We start from the raw sequence: 23,132 nt of genomic DNA on the forward strand, positions 1-23,132 counted from the left end.
ACCCCCACCCTACCCCACCCACCCCCTCTCTATATCTTTCATAAACAAACGTAAAGTGAACGTCTCCATTCTCTTTTTATTTTCTCCGAAGCTCACACTCAATCCTCTGTTCATTTTCAATCTTCTTCACAACAAAATCAAGAATCGCCATGAAAGACAGAGGCAAAGCTGCAGCTACAGACGCCATTAATGGTGAAAACATCAAAATTTCAGATTTCAATTACTCTGTTTCATCAGATATCCCCTGTATGCAACACCCAAATTCATCCCCAATTGGGATTTGTTCTTCTTGTCTCAAAGACAAATTACTCAATCTAATTTACTCCGATCAATTCTTCTCCGATGATACAGAAACAAATTCTTCTTCTTTCGATGTTGGAAGTGTTGGGAGGATTTCGTTTTTGCTTGAAAATGAAAAACAGAGCAAAACCTCCAAAACAGAGCAAGTAATCTTGCTGAGGAGCAGTAGCAACAGTGTTGAAATCAAGAAGAATCGTAATGGGTTTTGGAAAATCAAGAGATTTTTCAAGAAAAACAGTGAAATTTCAGGTCCCATTGAAGGAGTTGTATCAAGATCAAGATCACTCTGTAGCTTCAGAGGTGGCGGTGGTAATGGCGACGATGGAAGCAGTGATTACAGATTTTCAAGTGCAAAAATCTCTGATGTTACTGGTGGTTTATTATTCGATGATTTCAAGAAAAAATGCTCCGACTCTCCAAAAACGTTGCCAATCCTTAAAAAAAACACTATTTTTAAAGGATTCGATTCGACATTTTTAAAGAATTCGAGCAACAGAACTACTACGACGGATAATGATGGTGATGATGATTCAGGTTTTATAGATTTGAAACTTGATTTATTATCAGAGACAAAATTTGATATTTTTTCAGAATCTGGAAATTTGAGAAGTGGATCTTGTAGAATGAATGAATATGACAGAATGATGAAAAAGGGTAAAAATGGAAAAGGAAACAGAGTATGGAAATGGATTTTCAAGAAAAGTAAAAGAGATGAAATTAATAGTAATTTTGATTATTAAGTCTAAGTAATTTTAGATTTGCAATAATCTTGTTTTTTTTTTAAGTACTAGATTTGGTTACTTTTGTTGTTACTAAGCAAAGTAAATATACAAACTTTACCTTTACTTTGTGTTTGTAGTATTGTTCTGTTCCTATCTATTTTTAACTTTATTTTCTTTTGCGATTTGTATTTTTATTACATTATTTTCTAAACTTATTTTATTACTGAATCGAGAATCTATAGAAAAACAATCTTTCTATCTCAATTAAGATAAATGTTAGATTTATGTACATTCTATTTTTTTCTGGATCTTTACTATAGAATTGCGCTGAATATATTGTTGTTGCACCTTTGATTTGCTTTAATTTTAGTTTACTTCCCTTTTTCTTTTTTATTGCGGTTAAATCTTCTTCTATATACTTTAGTTTTTCTAGTTGGTAGATATAAAATAATGGTGTTTTTTTTTTCAAAGTATGTTTGTTGGTGTGTATAGATATTTTGAACTTGAGCTTTGAAATTGAGTTGTTTTTAATAGGAACTCTTCAATAGGTTTTACGCGACGTGAATATGAATTAATGAATCGAAGTGAATATAAACATCCAGATCAAATGCAGAGGTAGTATATGTATAAATATTGAAGAATATAATGGTTTTGGTCTATATCATGTATTAATTTGAAAAGCTAGTAAAGAGAGCGTCAAGCATAATTTTGGTGTAAAGAAAAGTCCTTTTTTCGTTTATTGAGAAACTTGATGAAAAAGAATATATTTTAAAATAAAATTAAGAATCTAGTTATTAACGCTTAAATTCGTGACTAGATTTTAAAATTCATATTCTAACTTTACTTTTGAAGCAATAAATAACAAAAGAATAACATTTTATTTAAGGTTAGTGTTGGGAGAAGCTAAAAGAAAATCAATAAGGTGGGGAACCTAGAATAAGGTAGTGGTTAAGTGGTCTTTTTCCTGTCTTATGAAGTTAGTGATGTTTTCGATAGCTCCTTGATATAAATAAAATATGATAAAATTAAATATGAAAAATAAAGATATACTAATAAACAGTCCGTTGAACATAATCGAAAAAATAACATAGCAACAACACATACTATAATAATTGAAGCAATGAAATAACAAGTACTAATAAATCAAAGAAAGACGTAGTAAGTGATTATTTTAATTCATAATAAATGTTATCAAAATTTATTTTAATGTAACCCCTTCCCAATGTTAAATTTTTCGCTACCTCAAATATGCTTTACTATACTCTTACGTTTTTCTTAAAATTATCATCACACTCATATTAGATCCTTCAAAAATACATATTTCTAAAGTTATAACGTTCTAAAATACGACTGACGATATTTTAAAAATTCGAGCAACATAGGTCAAATCTTTTTGATATTGGATATTTGAAATATTTGAATGAATAATATAAATGTGTGTCAAGTCACAGAGGTTTTTGAGTCACTTTCAGAAAATGAAACTGACCCTATAAATGGGCTTTACTCACAATGGTTTTGTGGTCCAAAAAACATTTAAAAGCCCAAATCTAAACTATTGCCCTACCTTTAGATCTTGTTGCTTTGATAAAATTTTGTTTTGGTATATAAAAAGAAGAGTTTTGCTATTTGTCTTTTTTTTTTTCTTCTGATTTGGGACCAATCTATGATCTTGACACTCAAATAATTTGTCTCAAGAAATTATTGAATTGTCAAAAATAAATAATAATAAGAAAGTGGATGATATATTTGATTCTTTTTCTCAAATAGGGAGCAATTGACATATTAAAAAAAGAAAATTATGCGGTTAAACAAACTTATACTAGTCAATTAGTCATTATAGCTATAGTTTATTTTAAATATCATTTGCCACCAAATTTTGGTTACAATTACGTTGCTGACCTTTCTTATTTGTATAAGCGTGTATATTGTCTCTTTTCGTATATACAAATGATTCATTCTCTGTCATCATAATTCTTTACCTTATTTTCTCCTCAAAATCCTTAACATAAATTGATTTCAAATTTGAAAATTTCAATTCATTACTCTCAAAAAGTTTCTTCTTCTTCTTCTTCTTTTTTTCCATACCTTTTTAGATGGTTTTATTTTTATTTTTTGTTCTGTATTTGTATATGACTGCAATTTCATATGTTTTTTTTAAAATTTATAACTAGATACAATTTTAATTATGGATGAAGAAACATTTGAAATAACTAAATATTATGACAAATATTAAGTACAAATCCGCTGTAAACTATACATTTACAAATATTTGTTGTCCCTACTCCTTTTATACAATTACAAATGTAAATAGCTAATTTATACAAATATTATTTCCATATAAGCTACAATCATCAATCAATTATACATATCAAAAACTTATTTCTACCAATACAAACCACTTTTGAAGAATATGTTTATACAACTACAAATAAAAATAATTAATTTATACAAATCAACAATAATTTATACCTTGATACAAATCAATTTATACATTTACGGAAGAAAGGGAAGTCATATTTGGTATGAAAATCTAAAGAGATACTATTCCATGAATTAAGAGATTGTTTATCTTTTTTCAACGGATCGAAATTATCGTCATTATTTTTTATAAACTTCGAATTCCTGTTTTGTTTAAAATAACACATAATTGCGAATTATATAAATACACCGCGCCCATAGCCATTTAAATTGTAGCTATAACCCGTAATATGCAAACTATAGCTAAGGAGCCTAATTAAGTTTATTCTAATAGCTGGATATGAAATTTCCTCTTAAAAAACATCGAAAACAAATACTTCATGATAAAATCAAGATAACCCAGTCTTAAAGCCATAGGTTCGATAGAATTCAATAGTTATGAATCAAATCTATATTGAAAAACTTATATGTATACATAATTGTTTACAATCTAATAAGAAAAAATAAATTATTGTTCGGCTTTTATGATTTCGTCTTTATATGAAAGACATCTTGCATTCTTTTGATATAAACAACAAGTAAGAACAAAAATAAATCAAAATATAGTTGAATATCAATGTCACAATTTTATTCGAAAACTAACATTTACGAATCAATCATCTTTTTTTTGATATTATATACTATCGAAACTTTCTATAACAATATATGTTACCAAAACAAGCTCATGACTTGTTTCTTTTCTAGGCATATTTGTGCAAGTAGAACCAAAATCAATCAACCCCATTATATTTAAAGGTAAGTCAAGTTAATATTTTGACCCTACCAAACATTTAGGTATGAAAATGGTATGTCTCTTCGTGATATTGTGGACGATAAAATTAGCTCATGAAAATATGATCTATTTAAACTGTTCAAATTTGATCAATTGAGATGGATATATATATTGATGATCAGGGGCGGATCCAGGGATTGTCAGAGTGTTCATCTGGTTTGATAGTCTAAGTATATCACTTCCACGGACAACTTGTAATGTTGAATTCCTTATGAGACCGGGACCATTTATCATGACTTATTTGCTCGTTGCATACCTTGATCCACAACTATATCAATATTTTGAAAGACGTAGGAAAGAAAAACGAAAGAAGAAATCGAAATTTGCTTTACGAGTTTGAGATAGGCAAATCCACCCTGTATTTTCTGCAATCGGCAGAAACAACAGGTATGCTTGTCTTCCTCCTTTGAACAAGTAAATGCCAATGCAACTCTTTTTGGCCATAGAAACCAACTGGCTAGTTAACATGTTGAAACCAATCTTTTTAGCATTGACTATATGATCTCCATTATATCGTTCAACGCAAGTAGACACACTCGTCCTACGACAATCCTCTTTTTGTGATATTACAGTCATAACTTTCTATAACAAAACATAATTAAAGACCTTTACAAGCAAATTGTAATGGAAATAAATGAAACAACAAATAGTACCAGAACAATAGTACACCAAAATATTCATACAGTATATTGCTTGAACTCTTAAAAAATGTCATCGGATGTGTGTCAGAGTCAATGGAAGTGCGGTGACATCTTTTAGGAGTCCGAGCAACATAGGTCACATATGCACACAAAAACATCAAGACTACATTTGGTCTCATACTTTCTTAGTCCCATATGCTTTTAACCTTGTTAATGTGCTTGAAATCATAAGTCATCACCACACTTCTATCCATTCTTCTCAACACGAACCTCTCGACCAAAACATAGCAACTTAATCTTCTCCATCCGTTACTATCTTCTCTCTTCTCTTCGACTTGTTTGATCCTCCCTTGATTTTGCCATCCACCTCTCTGTTGTTCCCACTTCATCCTTTCAACTATTTCATGTCTCAACCCCAAACTTGCTACTTCATTTCCATCTTTACCATAACTTTTAAACCATACTACTCCTTCAACGACGTTTCTATCATCCCATGTTGCTTTATTATCACTTCCGGAAATAAGGACAACTTGTGTGTCAAGTGAAACATCGACAAGTACTGTATTCCCTTCATTAATTTTGTCATTTTGACAAGTGAAGAACTGCTCCCATCTCTGCTCAAGTGTCATTTCGTAGAACATCGATCTCTTCATCTGTTTTTTAAGTTCTGTTCCATCTCTGATAAACACGAACGGACAGTACCAGTTCCCCACAACAACTACTTCAGAACTCTTATAAGATGATGCAAAATTGAACTGTGGAAGTTGTTGCCTTAACTCAGCATTAAGGCCTATAGCATCATCATTTAGTACGAATTTTTTAGGATTTTCGGCGCTGAGATGCCAACCTTTTCGCCTTATAAAGTATGGTGGAAAACCATCTGGTGCAACAGACTTGGCATAAAAACTACCTCTGCCTTTGCAACATATATCATATAGACATATCTCAAACTGCTGATGTGCCTCCTCTGGATCTAATGGCTTCGGTTTAACGTCCCGTACACATCTGCAGAAACAAGAACTTTTCTTGTCTTCCTCCTTTGAACAAGTGAATGCTTGTCTGCATAACAACCATATTGATTATCTTAATCAGTCTAAAAAATATTCAACATGTCACACTCAGAGGCGGAGCCAGAATTTTCAATAAGAGGGTTCATAATCTATAGAAATAGATAGCTGAAGGGGGTTTGACATCTACTATATATACATATAAACTCATTTTAATCATGTATAAATAATATAATTTTCCGCCAAAGGGGGTTCATGCAATGTAGCTCCGCCCCTGGTCACACTCCAAACTTGCAGCCTAAAGCAGCTTTTCTATATGTTGCTCAGACTCTCCCAAAAAGTTGTCGGATCTTCCAAAACATCATTACTTTTGGAGGATCCGACAAGCATCTATAGACATTTTCAAAGAGTCCGCGCATGCAGTATATGTTATGCAATAGTACAATTAACAGACACAACTAAAGCACAAATGAGTCAAATAATGAACAACATATAATTATTACCCTTTGTTCTTTCCCTGAGTCTTGATAGCATAATACTGATTAGAAGACAATGGCTTGTTAAGAACTGGAATGAACATTACACTGTCTCTGTTAACGCTCGTGCTCTGACCATTACTCATCTCGTATCGAATGGTTAGCTTCTTGTTCTGAGGCAGAGGCAAGTCCATGATTTCATAGTTCTTGCAGAGTCCAAAACAACAGTATGTTTCGGATTCCGAATCTTTAATCACTAAGTAACCTGAATTTGGACCATCAGGAGGTAATGAAAGTGCCTCTGGATTCTTTTTGTAGTAAGAAAGAGACCTTGTAACATACATTTTTCACCAAAAGTTTGTTAAACTTTTTTCTTGAATTTCTATCTAAGTTTTCTTTTGAAATATATGTATATATACTAAGACAACATGTTAATAAGTTCCTTTTTATAAATTTAACTTATCATGTCATGCTGTTTCTAAGAAGGTTGAGAGATATTTCCTAACTGAAAAATCTATTAGAATATTAGATGTATATAATGGTAGTGGTGTTACACAACTCAAACTTATATTGATTAAAAAAACTTAGAAGATCTTGGAAGTTTCAATATGTTGATATGGTTCAAGCATCAAGGTATTATGATTGTTATTTGACTTGTTCATAAGGATACAATAATGTGGATTCATGTTAATCGTGAAAGAAAATAGATAGCCACATAAGAAATGATACTATAATACCTAAAAACTATTCCATGAGAACTATTTTTTAGCAATATACATCATTAGGAAAAAATGGGATTTTAGTGGCCTAATAGTCGAGCCGGTCCTGTGACCAGTTGTTCTCATTGGGTCTAGAGAAACTTCGATTTGAAATTAAACAAAGATAATAATAGTGACGTAAGCATGAGACTTTTTGATAGTACCGGTAAACCAAATAGTCGTGGTGAAGATTTGACAAAAGCGAAAGATTCCGAATGAAATCCGACTGTTGAGCCCACTTTGGCCTATGGGTGGGCCCCTAGGGTTGCGAGCTAGAGCTTCCATAGCTTATGACTATAGCAACGCAAGAACGTCCAACTTGGGGTGTACACAAGTAGATTTTTTAACTTATATAAAGTTGAACAAATAAACACAATTATCATACTTGACAATTCGCGTGAAAGACAATATTTACAAATTAATGATCTTTTCATGATATTACAATCAGAACTTTCTACAACAATATATTGCATTGAATTTTTTAGGTGTAAAAATACTAAATGATAAGAATATATTCATTAAAAAATTGATTTTGTTTCCAATAATCAGCTGGTTGAAAGGTCTTCTATATTAAATCAAATATCATGATTATATCACAAAGTGCTAAAAAAATTAACCATCAACAGGATTCTTATTCACCAAATTGGAATACATAAGATATATACATGAGATACAATAATATATATGTGACATACTCAATATACATAACCTACTATAATCTGTTAATTCACACTGATAGAGTTTGATACATAGCTTAAACCTTTAATAAAAAAAAAATATTCACATAGTATGTTCCTTGGACTCTTCAAAAATGCCATCAGATGTGTGTTAGATCCTTCAAAAGTAGCGTAATTTTGGGAGTTCAAGCAACATAGGTCGTCACACGTACACACAGAAACATCAACACCACATGTAGTATCATACTGTCTTACTCCCATATGCTTTTAACCTTGTCAATGTGCTTGAAATCATAAGTCATTACCAAACTTGTATCCATTCTTCTCAACACAAACCTCTCAACCAAAACATAGCAAGTGAATCTTCTCCATCCACTACCATTTATTCTGTTTTCTTCAACTTGTTTTATTCTCCCTTGATTTTGCCATCCACCTCTCTGTTGTTCCCACTTCATTCTTTCAACTATTTCACGTCTCAATCCCAAACTTGCTACTTCATTTCCATCTTCACCATAGCTTTTAAACCATACTACTCCTTCAACGACGTTTCTATCATCCCATGTTGCTTTATTAGTCCCGGCAATAAGGACAACTTGTGTGTCAAGTGCAACATCCACAAGTACTGAATTCCCTTCGTTAAGTTTGTCATTTTGACAAGTGAAGAACTGTTCCCATCTCTGCTCAAGTGTCATTTCATAGAAGATTGATCTCTTCATCTGTTCTTTAAGCTCTGTTCCATCTTTGATAAACGCAAAAGGACAATACCATTTCCCCACGACAACAACTTCAGAACTTTTACAAGATGATGTGAAATTGAACTGTGGAAGTTGTTGCCTCAACTCAGGATTGAGGCCTAGAGCATCATCATTGAGTTCATAATTTTTAGGAGTTTTGGCACTCAGATGCCAACCTTTTCGCCTTAGAAAGTATGGTGGAAAACCATCTGGAGCAAGAGACTTGGCATAAAAACTGCCTCTGCCTCTGCAACCTGTATCATATAGACATATCTCAAACTGCTGATATGCCTCCTCTGGATCTAATGGCTTCGGTTTAACATCTTGTATACACGTGCAGAAACAGCAGGTTTGCTTGTCTTCCTCCTTGAACAAGTAAATGCTTGTCTACAAAAAGTCATTCAGAAATTGTAAGATCCATTACTTTGGCCAGTCCAAAAATGGTAAAAAGGCGTTTCAAAAAAAAATTCAAGAATTGAAACTTGAAGCCAAAAACAATTTAACTATGTAATTTTATATTACACTACAGAACAATTTTCTGATGAAAATGATATCATTGAACTCTTTGTACCTTGGTTTATCAAAGATGAAATAAACCAGACAAGAATTTTGTCAGAATCAATTATCTTATGCAGTAGTAGATAGAGTCATGATCCATTCCAAAATATAGTAAAGGCAAATGGACTCTTTTCAGATGTTCACCCTTTTGTGACAAGTAGATCCTCACCTCTCATTTAACTCACTAATTCGTCAACTTCTCAACTAAAAAATCGAATCACATAATTAAACTATCATATCATATAAGATCAGAAGTGCAAATAAAATAACAGCATACCCTTTGCGCTTTCCATGATGCTTGATAGCATAATACTGATTGGAAGACAATGGCTTATTAAGAACTGGAATGAACATTACTTCGTCCGTGCTAACGCTCTCGTCCTCACCAGAACCTGATTCATATCGAACAGTCAGCTTCTTGTTCTGAGGGATAGGCATGTCCATGATATCATAATTTTTGCAAAGTCCAAAACAACAATATGTTTCAGATTCCTCATCTTGAATCACCAAGTAACCTGAATTTGGACCTTCAGGAGGTAATGAAAGTGCATCTGGATTCCTTTGGTAGTAAGAAAGAGGCCTTGTTACATACATTTTCAGCAAATGAATTTCAACTTCTTTTAATTTCTGTCTATATATTTTCTTTTGATATGTGCATTAAGAAAAGTCAAATTTAATGAGAGTACTCAACTAAGGCAACTCTTACTGGGCATAGAACCAGCTGGCTAGCTAACATGTTGATAAGTTCCTTTTTTTTCTAGTCTTGGGATGACTTTCCAACAAGAATATTTACTGGAGCAGAACAATTTTGTATTTAAATATCCTGTCATGCTGTTACTAAGAAGGTTGAGAGGAATTTCCTAAATAAAAAATCTATTAGAATATTGTACATATTAGTGGTTTCATAAGTATATGTAATACCTACTCAGAAACATGACAAGATATTATTATTATAATTTGACTAGAACAAAAATTTATTCGTTCAACCTTAACTAATGATCTCAATTATATCCTTCAACACAAGCAATGTTGTGGACACTTAAAACCTAAGCGGTTTGCTGCAGAAAGTCAACCTAAGGCTAACAGAAAGCAAAAAAAATAAATTATTGTTGTTTTAAATATTGCAAAAATCAATGGAAATATGGAATCATTGGAACCAGATAAGGGCATTCGAAGTTCCCTAAGAAATGTTCTTGATCCTTTTCCTAAAACTTATGATTCCGTTAAGACCAAAGTAACAAGTATAATTAGCAACTGATTGTTATTAACCTATCTCATTCATACTGATCTAGGATAGGAGGGGAGATCCAATAGAAAGACCAAATGTAAGGCATTATTGGCGGAAATGAATCACCTTCACATTCAAACTGATCAAACATCAAAAGCTTAAAACGGCAGAAGTAATATTCACTTCGATGGCAAACATGAAAGCAATAAATACCTGCCTAAGCACATGTCACCAGTTCCATCATCCTTCTTCTAGTTAATACTCCTTCCTCCGACTTGAGACTAATGTAGGATGGCTTACACTAGATGTACAGTTTACAAATCAATAAGTAGCCTACAATATCTATAAAGGACTGATGCAAAGCAATTTAATCGGTATAATAAGCAGTGCACTGCGTATATCACCGTACTTTGACAAAAAAGTAAGCTAGAATATAAACTTTTGTTTCTCCACAGTGATAGTGCAGGTTGATTTAACATCTACAGTTGGATTATTTGTATGGGTGACAACAACTACAATGATAATGTTGAGAAAACATACTTTATCAGTTTCTTCCAAAACTTCTTCATCCCTTGAATGGAAATAAGTCTTCCCTTTCTTGATAAACTCCAAACAACAGCCTGAACGAAAAGCAAAATTGAAGATGACTTCAATATGTACAAACTTTATAGAATCACTAGTTAAAAACCATTCTAGTCAAATCGGCTACCTCCTGGAAGCCACGTCTTAATTGCTTATACTATAGTCCCACCAGGTGATAGAAAACTGCCAAGATTTTACATGTTCTCAGCCAGATGAAACCATGCTCAAAGTGTTCAATCATGAAACAAATCCATGTACAAATGTCTACGGGCAGATGAAGTGAGCAAAAGAACCTAACTAGTCATTGTTATTAAACAAGCAACAAGATAGTTCTACGGGCAGATGAAGTGAGCAAAAGGACCTAACTAGTCATTGTAACCAAACAAGCAACAAGATTGTTAATTCAAGTTTCCCACTCAACCAGTGAATGATCCACTATCAGAATGCAGCACTTAAACAGCATAAGACAATGAGAGACTTCATCCAATTCAACATGGTATCAAAGCGAAGAAGAAATCATGGTTAAGTTTCATTTCCATCCACCAACAAAAATACACTCTAATCCAATTCAGCCAAATTGTAAACATTAGCTTTAACAAGTTGAAAGGAAAAATAAAATTCTATGTAAAAGAACAAAATTTCCTGAAGGAATACTACAATCTGATGGCACAAATACTGCCGATAAGCAATATGATCATCTCCTTCCAGCAATCTTGAGCAGAGGAGTAACAATGCCCTGTATCTGTAGCAATGTCTGTTGTAATCGTATTTCCTCCTCCACATCTCGTTTAAGATTTCTAATGTCACCACGCAGTTCATCCGATGATTTGATATCTTCAGCTCGCATCTCAACTACTTTCTTTGTCAAGCCCATCAAAAACCTTGAAAATCTAGGCATGGTTGAATATCTCTGCAGAAACTTCAAAAGCAAACCAAGTTCTTCCGTTTCCAAGTTTGACACACATCTCATTAACTTCTTCCGAGCAACCAATTCCTCCATAACAGCTACCACATTTTCCGGGTTCTTCCCATTCAAAGCAGCTAACAAAGCTTCCTTGTGCATAAATTTCTTCAACAACTTATCATGCTCCGTCACCTTTATCTTCTTCGGCTTCTTAATCAAGTAATCCCATTCAGAGGGCTTCTCATTTTGCCCCCGCTGAAAATATCTGTAGTAAGATGGCCTCAACACCCGCCTCTGAGGCACTTCTACCGGACCAAAGCCACCAACATCCCCAAGTTCCATGCTTTCACTTTCCTTCACCTTTCTTCTGCCTATATACAATGTCCCATTCGATGCCCCAATCACCCTTGTTGAACAATCAGGCGAGAACCCAACAGACATTAGAGGATTCGGAAACCTCATCGAATGAGTAATTTTGAACTTAGCATAGTCAAACACCTTCATATATCCATCCAAAGCCACACTCAAAATCCGATATTGCTGCGCCTCCTCACCACTCTCCTTCCCAATTTTACCAACACAAATCGAAGTCACAGTCTTGTTATGACTCTCCATTGTACATAGCAATTTCCCACCTCCAAGAATATCCCAAATCTTCACAGAATTACCACCAGCAGTAGCAACTAACCCACCAGATGGCAAGTAAATCACATCCTCAACAGGCTTTCCATGGTCAAACTCCATCACCGAACCCGAGTTCATCACCCTAACATCCCAAACTTTCACCGTATGATCATAAGACCCAGAAACAAACATATCATCACTTACAGGAGAAGCATCCCCACACCTCACATAATCCTTATGCCCCAAAAGATCGTAAATTTTAGACTCAGTAGTAATATCCCAATACTTAACAATAGCATCATCCCCACCGGAGAAAAGGTGAAGCTTATCAACCCGCGGATAACGTACAACACGAACAGGTCGGGTATGGCCACGAAGCCGACGAAGTGGGACACGGGACTTGGGGTCGAGAACTTGAACGGCACCGGAAAGGTCACCAGCAGCCATAAGACGACCATCGGATCGGAATGAAGCTGAAGTTACAGTATCACGGAAAGCAGAGGAGATGGTAGTTTTGGGTTCAAGAGTTTTACCGGAGAAAATGGAAACGGTGGCGGAATGGGTGGCGGCAAAATCGTGAGGAGATGTTGGAGAGAAGACAATGGAGTTGATTGAAGAAACAAGTGTTTGTGGGGTTTGAATTTCTTTAGGGGTTTTGAAGGATTTCCAGTACTTTGATTCAAGGGTTGGTGTAGATGAATTTGCTGAACTGGGTTTCAATTTTGGCTTCACTGCGAAAGTTCTTGCTATCGATTGAGTTTCAGCCATTGTTGAAGCTCTGAAGAAAACTTCGGCTGAATATGATTAGGGTTTTAAGCTCTTAGGGTTTATCAATCTCAATATTAGAGGTCTTATATATGTTGCGGAAATAGCTAAAAATACCCTTAAACTATGTAAAAACGAATAAAAACACATTCATTAATAGTTTGATCGTTCGTCGTGTAGGACACACGTGCATCTATAGTTTTGATCTAAAAAGCAATAGGAAGGGAACAAAAACGAGCTCGTTCTCACGCGATTTGTCGTGTAGGACGTGGTGCATCTTACGCGATTTGTCATATAAAATTCGTGTGTCTATTTATTTATGACAGTTTAAGTATCAAATGGTATACGTTCAAAGTTGAAGGACGTAGTTTAAACCTTTTTACTTTTAATTTTATTCCCTTTTTTAATATTCAAATGACTTATATCAAATATGAGTGTTTTTAATATCAAATATTTAGATTGACTTATTATATTTATAATATTGCATTAACTTGTCATAGTGTTGTTTAAACATAAGGAGCTCAGAAAGTTCATTAAGATGAAAAAAATGAAAAGATTCTCGATGATGACATTATAATATAAGGTTTTAAACTTTTAATTAATTCTTAGACAAACTTTATAACTTATATTTATTATATACAATAGAACACTATTTACCCCATTGAGGCTTTCGAATTTTGACATATTGATCTTCAAAAGTAGGATTGCCAATTAAACAAAGGAATCCATTTTTGCAGTAAATTGAACAAAAGGAATGCAGCATACAAATAGATTGGAAACGTTAAAATGGACGAATTAAATATCGATTTAAACTATGTCAATCTTCGGATAAGTGTATGAGACTTGACAATTTTCTCCAACGACAGTCTTGAGTGAGTAAAAACTTGGGATGTAGCTATTCGATTTAAGTCCAAGGTACACTTTAACCTTGGTAAACTTCTTTTCTTTTGGGTTGTAAGAAACGACTTGTGTCCGACAATGCCTTTGCATTAATATTTCTCCATCTTTCCAAGTTGAGATTGGTATAAATCTATCATAACGTATATTTGGTTGAATAGTATCCTTCAAAATGCGAGTTTTAGTCCAAGATTCAGTTATTCCATACTCTTTCATCCACCATATATCAACATACTCAATAGGGTCGATATTACACAAACATAGACAATTCCCCAACTCTACTAGCGTAAAGTTGTAGCATGGAGATTTCAGACCACGCGGAGCTAACATGGACTTCACCTCTTCTGTCCCATTGCTAAAGGAGTAAATGGTATCATTTTTTTCCCAATTCATCCAATGAACAACACCATTGACGTTAACCTCACTAAATGATACAGATAGAGGTTTTGGAGCCTCGCCCACATACCTCCATTTTTTATCAACTCCAAGAGTATAAACCTCCAATTCCGATACTTTTGATTGTCTAACTGCTGATCTCAATACTTTATACTGTCTAGAGGCTTCACTAAAGCAGAATGCATAAGCAAAACAAATTCTACTCTCTTGTTTAGGAAATTCAACCTCGAAATACTCACCCAAAAGAGGATTGCTAATGTAAACCGAATGGTCTAACTCATATACCCAACCTTTCAACAAACAAACGAACCCATTACACGAACCAATTAATCTCATGTTCGGTGAAGGGAGATGAAACTTAGGGCTCAACACAGTGGTGCTGATCTTTAGGGGGTAACGCTCATCTGGTAATTTGAGTTCAACAAGAAACTGGACATAGTTATCAATCGAAAGCAAAAGGCTAGGAAAATTAGATGATGTTCCTTCGCGATACTTGCTAGGAAATAATGGGTCGGAAGTTAAAAGATTATACCACAGTTTACAAACCGTCTTACAACAAAAAATGGACTTGATTGGTAATCTCGAAAGAATTTCTAACATAATCTCACTTGAAAGGTCCATGATTGTGGTGACATGAGAGATTGTTTGCTTAGTGCTTGGGGGTTCCATGACTATAAAAGGTCGACTATGTTCGTCTAGGCCTAATCCTCCGAGAAAAAGCAAAGAAAGTTTACAATGATTTAGAATCCCAACTTAATCCTTAAATATAGATCTCGAGTAATCCCAAACCTATATGAAAATTGATTCTCCTAATCCTAAAAGGATAATATATTCCTCTTCCAAATTTATTATAACAAACTGTTTCCTAAACCAATAGGGATTATGAATTTTCGGTTCTAAAATATACAAAGAGAAAAAAAATTAAAAAAATAATCAATACCTATTTAATATCGAGTATTAATTATCACTCAACTATTCAAATGTTATATTCATTAAAATAATATGATACGATACAATATGAAATATTATAAAGAACGTAAAATATAACTGAAAGTATGTATGACGTGTGTTTTAGCAGAAAAAAAGAAGAAGAGGAATTAGGAGACGAACAAATTACAATACATCTTATTATAAGGGCTATTAATTACCATTCCTTATTCAATACTAATTAGGCCTTATTTGTTTTAAAGAGTAACACAACAATTTTTAATACCTAAAGAGACTATCTATGATATATTTTCTAGGCTTCCAATTGTTTCTTTAACCCTTTCAAGTGTCTTTCTAGATTTGCAGGAACATCTCGTGCTCGAGCGCGTCTACTTTTTTCTTTTCTTATCACTACAAAAACAATGTGAATTACATGGAAATTTTCTTGGAAATTAGTATGAAAATTCGAATTAATTTCCAGAAAAATCCCAATATAATTTATAGTTTTTTTGTAGTGTATTATTTTTAGTGATAGACCAACATTTTGTTCTTCAGTTCGTTCTATTCAGACAAGTACGCACATAGTGAATTGAACCAAAGGAATGCGAGTTAATATCTCAAAAGCATTCATAAAACATTAAAATTTGACAGGTCTTAAACTAGATTACATAGAGAAAAAAAACATAATATCGACGAGGAAATAAGACTAATTAAATATCTAAACTATGTCAATCTTCGGATGAATGTATGAGACTTGAGAACTTTCCTCAACGATAGTCTTGACTGAGTAAAAACTTGGGATATACCTAGTCGCCTCATATCCAAAGTACACTCTAATTTTGGTAAACTTCTCTTCTTTTGGGTTGTAAGAAACTACTTGCATGCCACCATCGCGTTGCATCAATATTTCTCCATCTTTCCAAGTTAAGATTGGTATAAATCTATCACTACGAAAATCTGGTTGAATAGTATCCTTCAAAATGTGAGTTTTAGTCCAAGATTCAGTTATTCCATACTCTTTCATCCACCATATATCAATATACTCACTATCGTTACTATCACACAAACATAGACAATTCCTCAACTCTACTAGCGTCAATTTATAGGATGGAGTTATCAGACCACGCGGAGCTAACAGGGACTTCACCTCTTCTGTCCAACTGTTGAACGAGTAAATTGTGTCATTTTTTTCCGGATCCATCCAATGAACAATACCATTGACGTTGGCATTACTAAATGACTTCCATAGAGGTTTCGGAGCCTTACCCACATATCTCCATTTTTTATCTACTCCAACAGTATAAACCTCCAATTCTGATACTTTTGGGTGTTCAAATGCTGATCTCAATACTTTATACTGTCTAGAGGCTTCACTAAAGCAGAATGCATAAGCACTAGAATATATTTTTTCCCGTTTATGCATTTTAACCTTGTAATACTCACCCAAAAGAGGATTGCTAATGTAAAGCGTATGGACCATGTCATACCCACCTTTCAAAAAACAAACGAACCCATTACACGAACCAATTAATCTCATGTCCGATGAAGGGAGATGAAACTTAGGGTTCAACGCAATGGTTTTCTCTAGGGGTTGAGAATCAATAGCTTTGAGTTCCACAAAAAAATGGTTAGTATCATTAATCGAAACCAAAAGGCTGGGAAAATTAGATGATGATCTTTTGTGATACATGTCAACAAATAATGGTTCGTAAGTTATAAGACTATACCATGATTTACAAACCGTCTTACAACAAAAAATGGACTTTATTGATAATCTCGAAAGAATTTCCAACATAATATCCTTCGGAAGGTTTATGATCTCAGTGACATGAGATATTCTTCTTTTTTTGCAATCTCTCTTGATAATCATTGAGCTTCCGGGGTCCATGACTGTCACTTTTGCACGAGTTTCAACTAGACCTAATTTTCCAAGCAGAAACTTTTTCGAAAAGAAATAAAAGTATATAAAAATATATATATATATATTCCAAATAATCCCAAACCTATAAGAAAAAGGTTTAATTCTCCCAATCCTAAAAGTATAATAATATTCTTTTTCTGAATCTATTAGGACAAAGGGTCAATAAATAATCCACGCCTATAGGTTTATGGTAATAATCCAATTTTATTTCTGATATTGTATTCATTAAATTAATTAACAATAATATAATCAACCATGTGTTTGAGGAATTGGATTTTGATTAGGAGAATAATAAATCAGAATAGGGCTTATATATCAATACTAGTACTAATTATGTCTTATTTTTCAAAATTAATTTAATAATTTTTCCTTCGTCTTGTTTTGTTTTCTCCTTAGCAATAACATGGAAGGTAATCGTAAGGAGGAATGTTTGGTAGATGACATGGTATTCGAGATACTAACGTGGGTTCCAGCTAAGTCTCTCATGCGATTTAAATGTGTTTGTAAAGCCTGGAATGATTTGATACGACATGATTTGATCTTTGTCAAGTCTCACATTGCTCGTTCTAGAGACCGTCCTCTAGCCACCCGTCTTTTATACCAAATGTATATAAAAACACCTCATATTCCCCAACACTACGTAAACGATTCAACAAGGTTTACTAATAACCAACCACCACTTGAACTATTCCCTTTACAGCTAGTAGGTAGTCGTAATTATTTCGAGTATGGCGACATTTTTATTTGCTCAAATCATTGCAATGGCCTTGTTTGTTTGTACAACGGTAAAGATAGTCAAGGTTTGTTGTATAACATAACAACAGGGGAAATAAAAGCATTGCCATTTTCGTTGGGATATAAACGAAGATGGGATCGTCCAGAACTGTATCTAGGATATGATCCAGCTACAGAAAGATACAAATTGCTTCGTAATCGTATTTACTACAAGAAAAGGCCATGTATAAAGATTCGAACTCTAGGAACTAACACATCATGGAGAAGAATTTGTGAAAATAGCCCTGGTAAACTTAACAATTTGTGTTCTGATCGTACGTTCGTCAACGGGGTACTTTATTGGGCTAATGCTAATGTTGATTTTATCACATATTTCAACTTAACAGAGGAGAAGTTTGGAACTCTAACACCTCCGGAAAGGAGTCGAGTTAACGCAATTCAGAGTGCATTATGCGGAAAGTTGATTGTGCAGCCACGAGACCAACCTGGAAACTGTAATTTGGTGGCATACGACGAGATCAACAAGGTTTTTGTAAAATTTGATTCCGATCCTGATTTGTTGGCGGAGGAGAAATTTGTAGTTCTTGAAGCAGAAAACATTGAAAAAAGAAGAGATAATGGAAGATATATATTTGCAACATCAAGCCTGACCTCAACATATTTGGTGTTTGCCTATCATTTTTGGCCAAGATATGTTGGCATATTTGTTGAAAACATTATTCCATTATCATTTATTATTGACCTTTAGTCTTAAACAATTTCAGAGTTTTTCAAGTATCTGTTAGTAAACAGAGTAGTTTTGTTGATTTTAATGCCTTTAAATCTGATTCAACGTGTCTTGCACGTTTGTCCCTTATTATTATTATAAAAAATTTTATATACTAAAAAAATTAAGTAATTAAAAAGATGCTTAAATTAAAAATAGTAGTTTAACCATTTATCCTTTATTTGCTAAATAATAACAAATATAATATGAAGAACATTAAATAGATGATATATCTAGTTATTTTTTTTTGTTTATCCTTCTCTCTTTTTCTTTTCTTGTCATGTTGAATAGTACAATTTCCTTCTCTATGATAATATCAATCTTAGTAAATTAGTTCTTAAAAAGCATATTAAAAATTTAATTCTCAAAGTGTTTTTACATAAATAGTGGAGAATGACTCTTCACATTGAACTTTTAATTTAAAAAAATTATGTGTATGAGAAATAATTAACATTCAATAATTAGGCAGAAGAATATCAAAGTATCATAAATAAAATAATATCTCTAAGGCAAAAGTAGACATTCTAGTTTGGAAAATAATTACTACTTAACTATATATGGGTCCAGCTCAACAATAATCTATAGATGGGAGTTTGACAATTTTCCAGCTATAGTTAAAATTTTACATCAACAATAAATAGCTTATTATCACAGTATATAGACGTTTGATGCATAAAATTTATAAATGCTAAAAGATTTCGTCAATGTAGTACATATGCAAACTCATGATAAAAACACTTGGTATATTACGAAACACATTTGAAGCCATTACCATGATTAATATGTCAATTATTTTCATCATTATATCACATATACGTCTTCTTTTAACCTTAAAAAGTACTGTACACATGATTTATGAAGAGAAAAGAATAATACTCCTTTTTTCATAACATTACTCTTTGAATAATTAATATAAAATTGAGCAATATAAACTTTTCAAAATGACTTATTCTAGATATATGATCAATTTGAGGAATGAATGTTCCAACAAACAAATAATAGACTAATAAGATCAATAAATTATACATATAAACGAAAAGCTTAAATAAAAATACAACCTCAAAATCACATATATACTATATAGAGTATGATCCATTCTTTATCTCCAATTAGGTGGACCATTTTATTTTAGGATATGGATTCATATATATATATATATATGATTTCTCATTTAGTTATTGTTCTCACTACTCATAAATAATAATTTCAAAAATATATTTATACTAAAGTAGAACACTCTGTCGAGAGCCAAATAACCATATCAAATGAACTGATTAATCTTTCATAAATATGAATTTCATCAGTAATTAAGATACATAGTAGAACATGCATTGTATATTACTATTTTCTTCATGTAGGATATAAAATACTCTAATAAAAAAACAAAATCATAAGAAAGTACATCAACATATATAAAAAGGAAATATATAATACTTAGGACGGACAAAAATTAGCGGATAAAAATAAAAAATAATTACTGCACATACAAAATGATTTGCAAAGTTCATTTTTGCATCTTCCTCTTGTCATTTACATGAAGATCATGCTAGGTAATTTATAGAAGTAGATATGATGACGTTTGAGTAGATAATTAATTTGCATTAAATTAGTTCAATGGTTTTAGTTCATATCAAATTTGTTTAATGAAAAAACTTTTCAAATACTCCGGAACTTTACAATAGAGTAATTAATTATTAATGTGAATTTGATTCATGCACCAATCTAAATGAGTTATTTATTAAATATTTAATTATATTTTATAATATTTATTTAATTATTTTAATATAAGGATAAAATGATAAATCAATTTTGAACTTTGAATTTTTTCACTTATAATATAATATGATTAATATTTAGCTTGCAAAGAAACCCAAGAGCATATACTACTAGTACTGATTGAATATTTTATATTCCATGAAACATAATACTCTAATGGTTACAAAAGTAGCTTACATATATCCCTATAATTATAAAATCAAAAAAGAATTTTAAATTTATTTTTTACTTTTTGGTTTTTAAAAACATGTATTTCATCTTTCTCTACATATATTATTATTATTATTATTATTATTATTATTATTATTATCATCATCATAATTATTATTATTGTTATTGTTGTTGTTGTTGTTGTTATTATTATTATTATTATTATTATATTATTTTAATATTATTATTATTATTATTATTATTATCTTAATATTTTATTATTATTATTATTATTATTTCAAAGTTAAATTAGATTACATTAATTTGATATCTTAAACAAAAAATTTGAATATTCAAAAACTATATGAAAAGTATTATAAATTACAATTTTTTGCGTGTCATGATGAAAAAGTACATCTTGAAATGCTAGTCAAAGTTCTTAAAGTTTGACTCTAAAAATAGAAACTATGACAAACAAATGTGGACGGTAGGAGTATTAGTTCTTATATCTGTAGAAAAAATAATTGGTGGCATCTATAGTATAATTTTATTAGAAAATAAGTGGAAAAAAGGGGATAATTATATAGAATGACAAACTAATAATATAAAATAAATATAGTAACTACCCTTTGATTTATTTGTGTTCCATAGCAAACTGTTTGTTAGTCCCTCTCTCCCTCATATTCTCGCTCACCACTCTCCCTCTCTCGCTCGCTTCCTGCTTTATACAATAGAATTGTATAAATTGTGTTTCTAATGATATAAAGCGAGAGAAAATTGTATAAACGCATGCAAATACATATATCTTTGTCCTATACACTTATAATTATACAATACAAATATTTCCCTGCCCAAGTCTCTTTTGTCTTTCTCGTTTTATACAAATTCAAATTGTATATAATTTCTCTCTTTCTCGTTTTATACAATTCGATTCAATTGTATATTCTCTGCACAATTCTCTTTTTGCCTTTCTCTCTTTGTCGTTTTATACAAATTCAAATTGTATATAATTTTTCTCTTTCTCGTTTTTATAATTCAATTCAGAAATATTGGAAACTGAAACACTTATTACCGTTTTGATTATTTCTAAACTATTTTCTTAAGAAAATAGTATTAACTATAGTAAAGAACGGATAAAACTTATCCGCACTAGGTGTTTACACCAAGTTAAAATATGCATGTCATGTTTTAAATACCAGATGCGGATAAGTTTTATACGTAAAAAAAACCTCTATAAAAAGAAGGGTAAATATGAAGAGAGAAAAAAGGGCGCAAGTATAACTCAATTATACAAGTATATTCACGAATTATACAAACTCACACGCGTGTCGAATTATATAAATGAGACAGCTTAAACTATCTATAACTCATACATATACAAACTATAGCTATGAAACATAATTAAATGTATTTGTCAAAACTTCCTATTTAAATTCAAACCATAAGGTTTATTCAAGCTAAAGTGAATCGCTCCATCTTCGAGAGCCCATCATTGAGATAATAGTAAAAAATTATCTTTTAAAATAAATAAAAGAATTAACAAATCAGTAAAAGAATATAATTTAATTAAATTGGAATTGAGGGTATTTTGAAATCAAAATGTAAGAGGAGGGAATAAAAAATAATTATGAAGGGTATTTTTAGATTAAAAAGTAAAAGTAGGGTAGTTTTGAGTCATTATAATAGATTTAAGGGTAATTTTTTACTCGTTTCCCAAAATCAAAGGGTGAATTGGGAAACAAAAATAAAAATCCGACTAACTAACTCTATATAACTAACTACTCGTTCGTCTTCTTCTTCATTCCGAAAGCATTCAAAATTTGGTAATCTCTTACTTTCTTTTACATTTTGAGTTCTGTTCACTTTTTTGATTCAATTTTCACATTCCTTTTCTTCTGCAATTTGCAGGTCGCATAGAAATTGAAGAAATGTCAGGTCAGTTTTTTTTTTTTTGAATCTTAAATTTCATAGAAATTGGAGATGAATTGAAGTTTGAATGTGTTTGTGTTGTAATGTAGAATATAAGAACTTGAACAGGAGGAAGAATTAGTTGTTTCTTTGCTTTTTCGAATCTTAAATTTCATAGAAATTGGTGATGAATTGGAGTTCAAATGCGTTTGTGTTGTAACGTAGAGTTGAAGAACTTGAATAGGAGGAAGAATGAGCTGTTTATTTGCTTTTTCGAATCTAAAATTTCACCGAAATTGGTGATAAAATGAAGTTCAAGTGCGTTTGTGTTGTAAATTAGAGTTAAAGAACTTGAATAGGAGGATGAGTGAGTTGTTTATTTGCATTCTCGAATCTAAATTTTCATAGAAATTGGGGATAAAATGAAGTT

The 23,132-nt window shown here is 32.1% G+C and overlaps 6 protein-coding genes and 1 pseudogene across 6 annotated transcripts; 2 read left to right on the top strand and 5 right to left on the bottom strand.

The window, feature by feature from the left end:
* Window positions 1-8: 8 nt before the first annotated feature.
* On the top strand, window positions 9-1,201 carry LOC107019801. The gene has a single exon (XM_015220173.2). It carries the CDS (start codon window positions 150-152, stop codon window positions 1,038-1,040), a length of 891 nt encoding a protein of 296 aa, XP_015075659.1. The 5' UTR covers window positions 9-149; the 3' UTR covers window positions 1,041-1,201.
* A 3,532-nt stretch (window positions 1,202-4,733) lies between these two features.
* On the bottom strand, window positions 4,734-6,795 carry LOC107019797. The gene is made up of 2 exons (XM_015220170.2): window positions 6,424-6,795; window positions 4,734-5,972 (listed from the first exon to the last, which is right to left on the bottom strand). Exons 1-2 carry the CDS (start codon window positions 6,738-6,740, stop codon window positions 5,099-5,101), a joined length of 1,191 nt encoding a protein of 396 aa, XP_015075656.1. The 5' UTR covers window positions 6,741-6,795; the 3' UTR covers window positions 4,734-5,098.
* A 1,040-nt stretch (window positions 6,796-7,835) lies between these two features.
* Window positions 7,836-10,548, bottom strand: LOC107019798 (annotated as a pseudogene).
* Window positions 10,549-11,440: 892 nt separating this feature from the next.
* LOC107019796 (protein SLOW WALKER 1) lies at window positions 11,441-13,300 on the bottom strand. The gene has a single exon (XM_015220168.2). It carries the CDS (start codon window positions 13,227-13,229, stop codon window positions 11,628-11,630), a length of 1,602 nt encoding a protein of 533 aa, XP_015075654.1. The 5' UTR covers window positions 13,230-13,300; the 3' UTR covers window positions 11,441-11,627.
* A 733-nt stretch (window positions 13,301-14,033) lies between these two features.
* On the bottom strand, window positions 14,034-15,188 carry LOC107019225 (F-box protein At3g07870-like). The gene has a single exon (XM_015219781.1). It carries the CDS (start codon window positions 15,186-15,188, stop codon window positions 14,034-14,036), a length of 1,155 nt encoding a protein of 384 aa, XP_015075267.1.
* Window positions 15,189-16,164: 976 nt separating this feature from the next.
* Window positions 16,165-17,334, bottom strand: LOC107019226 (F-box protein At3g07870-like). Its single transcript, XM_015219782.2, has one exon. The coding sequence runs from the start codon at window positions 17,332-17,334 to the stop codon at window positions 16,165-16,167; it is 1,170 nt and encodes a 389-aa protein (XP_015075268.2).
* Window positions 17,335-17,770: 436 nt separating this feature from the next.
* LOC107019227 (F-box protein At2g23160-like) lies at window positions 17,771-18,850 on the top strand. Its single transcript, XM_015219783.1, has one exon. The coding sequence runs from the start codon at window positions 17,771-17,773 to the stop codon at window positions 18,848-18,850; it is 1,080 nt and encodes a 359-aa protein (XP_015075269.1).
* Window positions 18,851-23,132: the final 4,282 nt, after the last annotated feature.

This window comes from Solanum pennellii, chromosome 5, assembly GCF_001406875.1.
Source record: "Solanum pennellii chromosome 5, SPENNV200".
Classification (NCBI taxonomy): Eukaryota; Viridiplantae; Streptophyta; class Magnoliopsida; order Solanales; family Solanaceae; genus Solanum; species Solanum pennellii.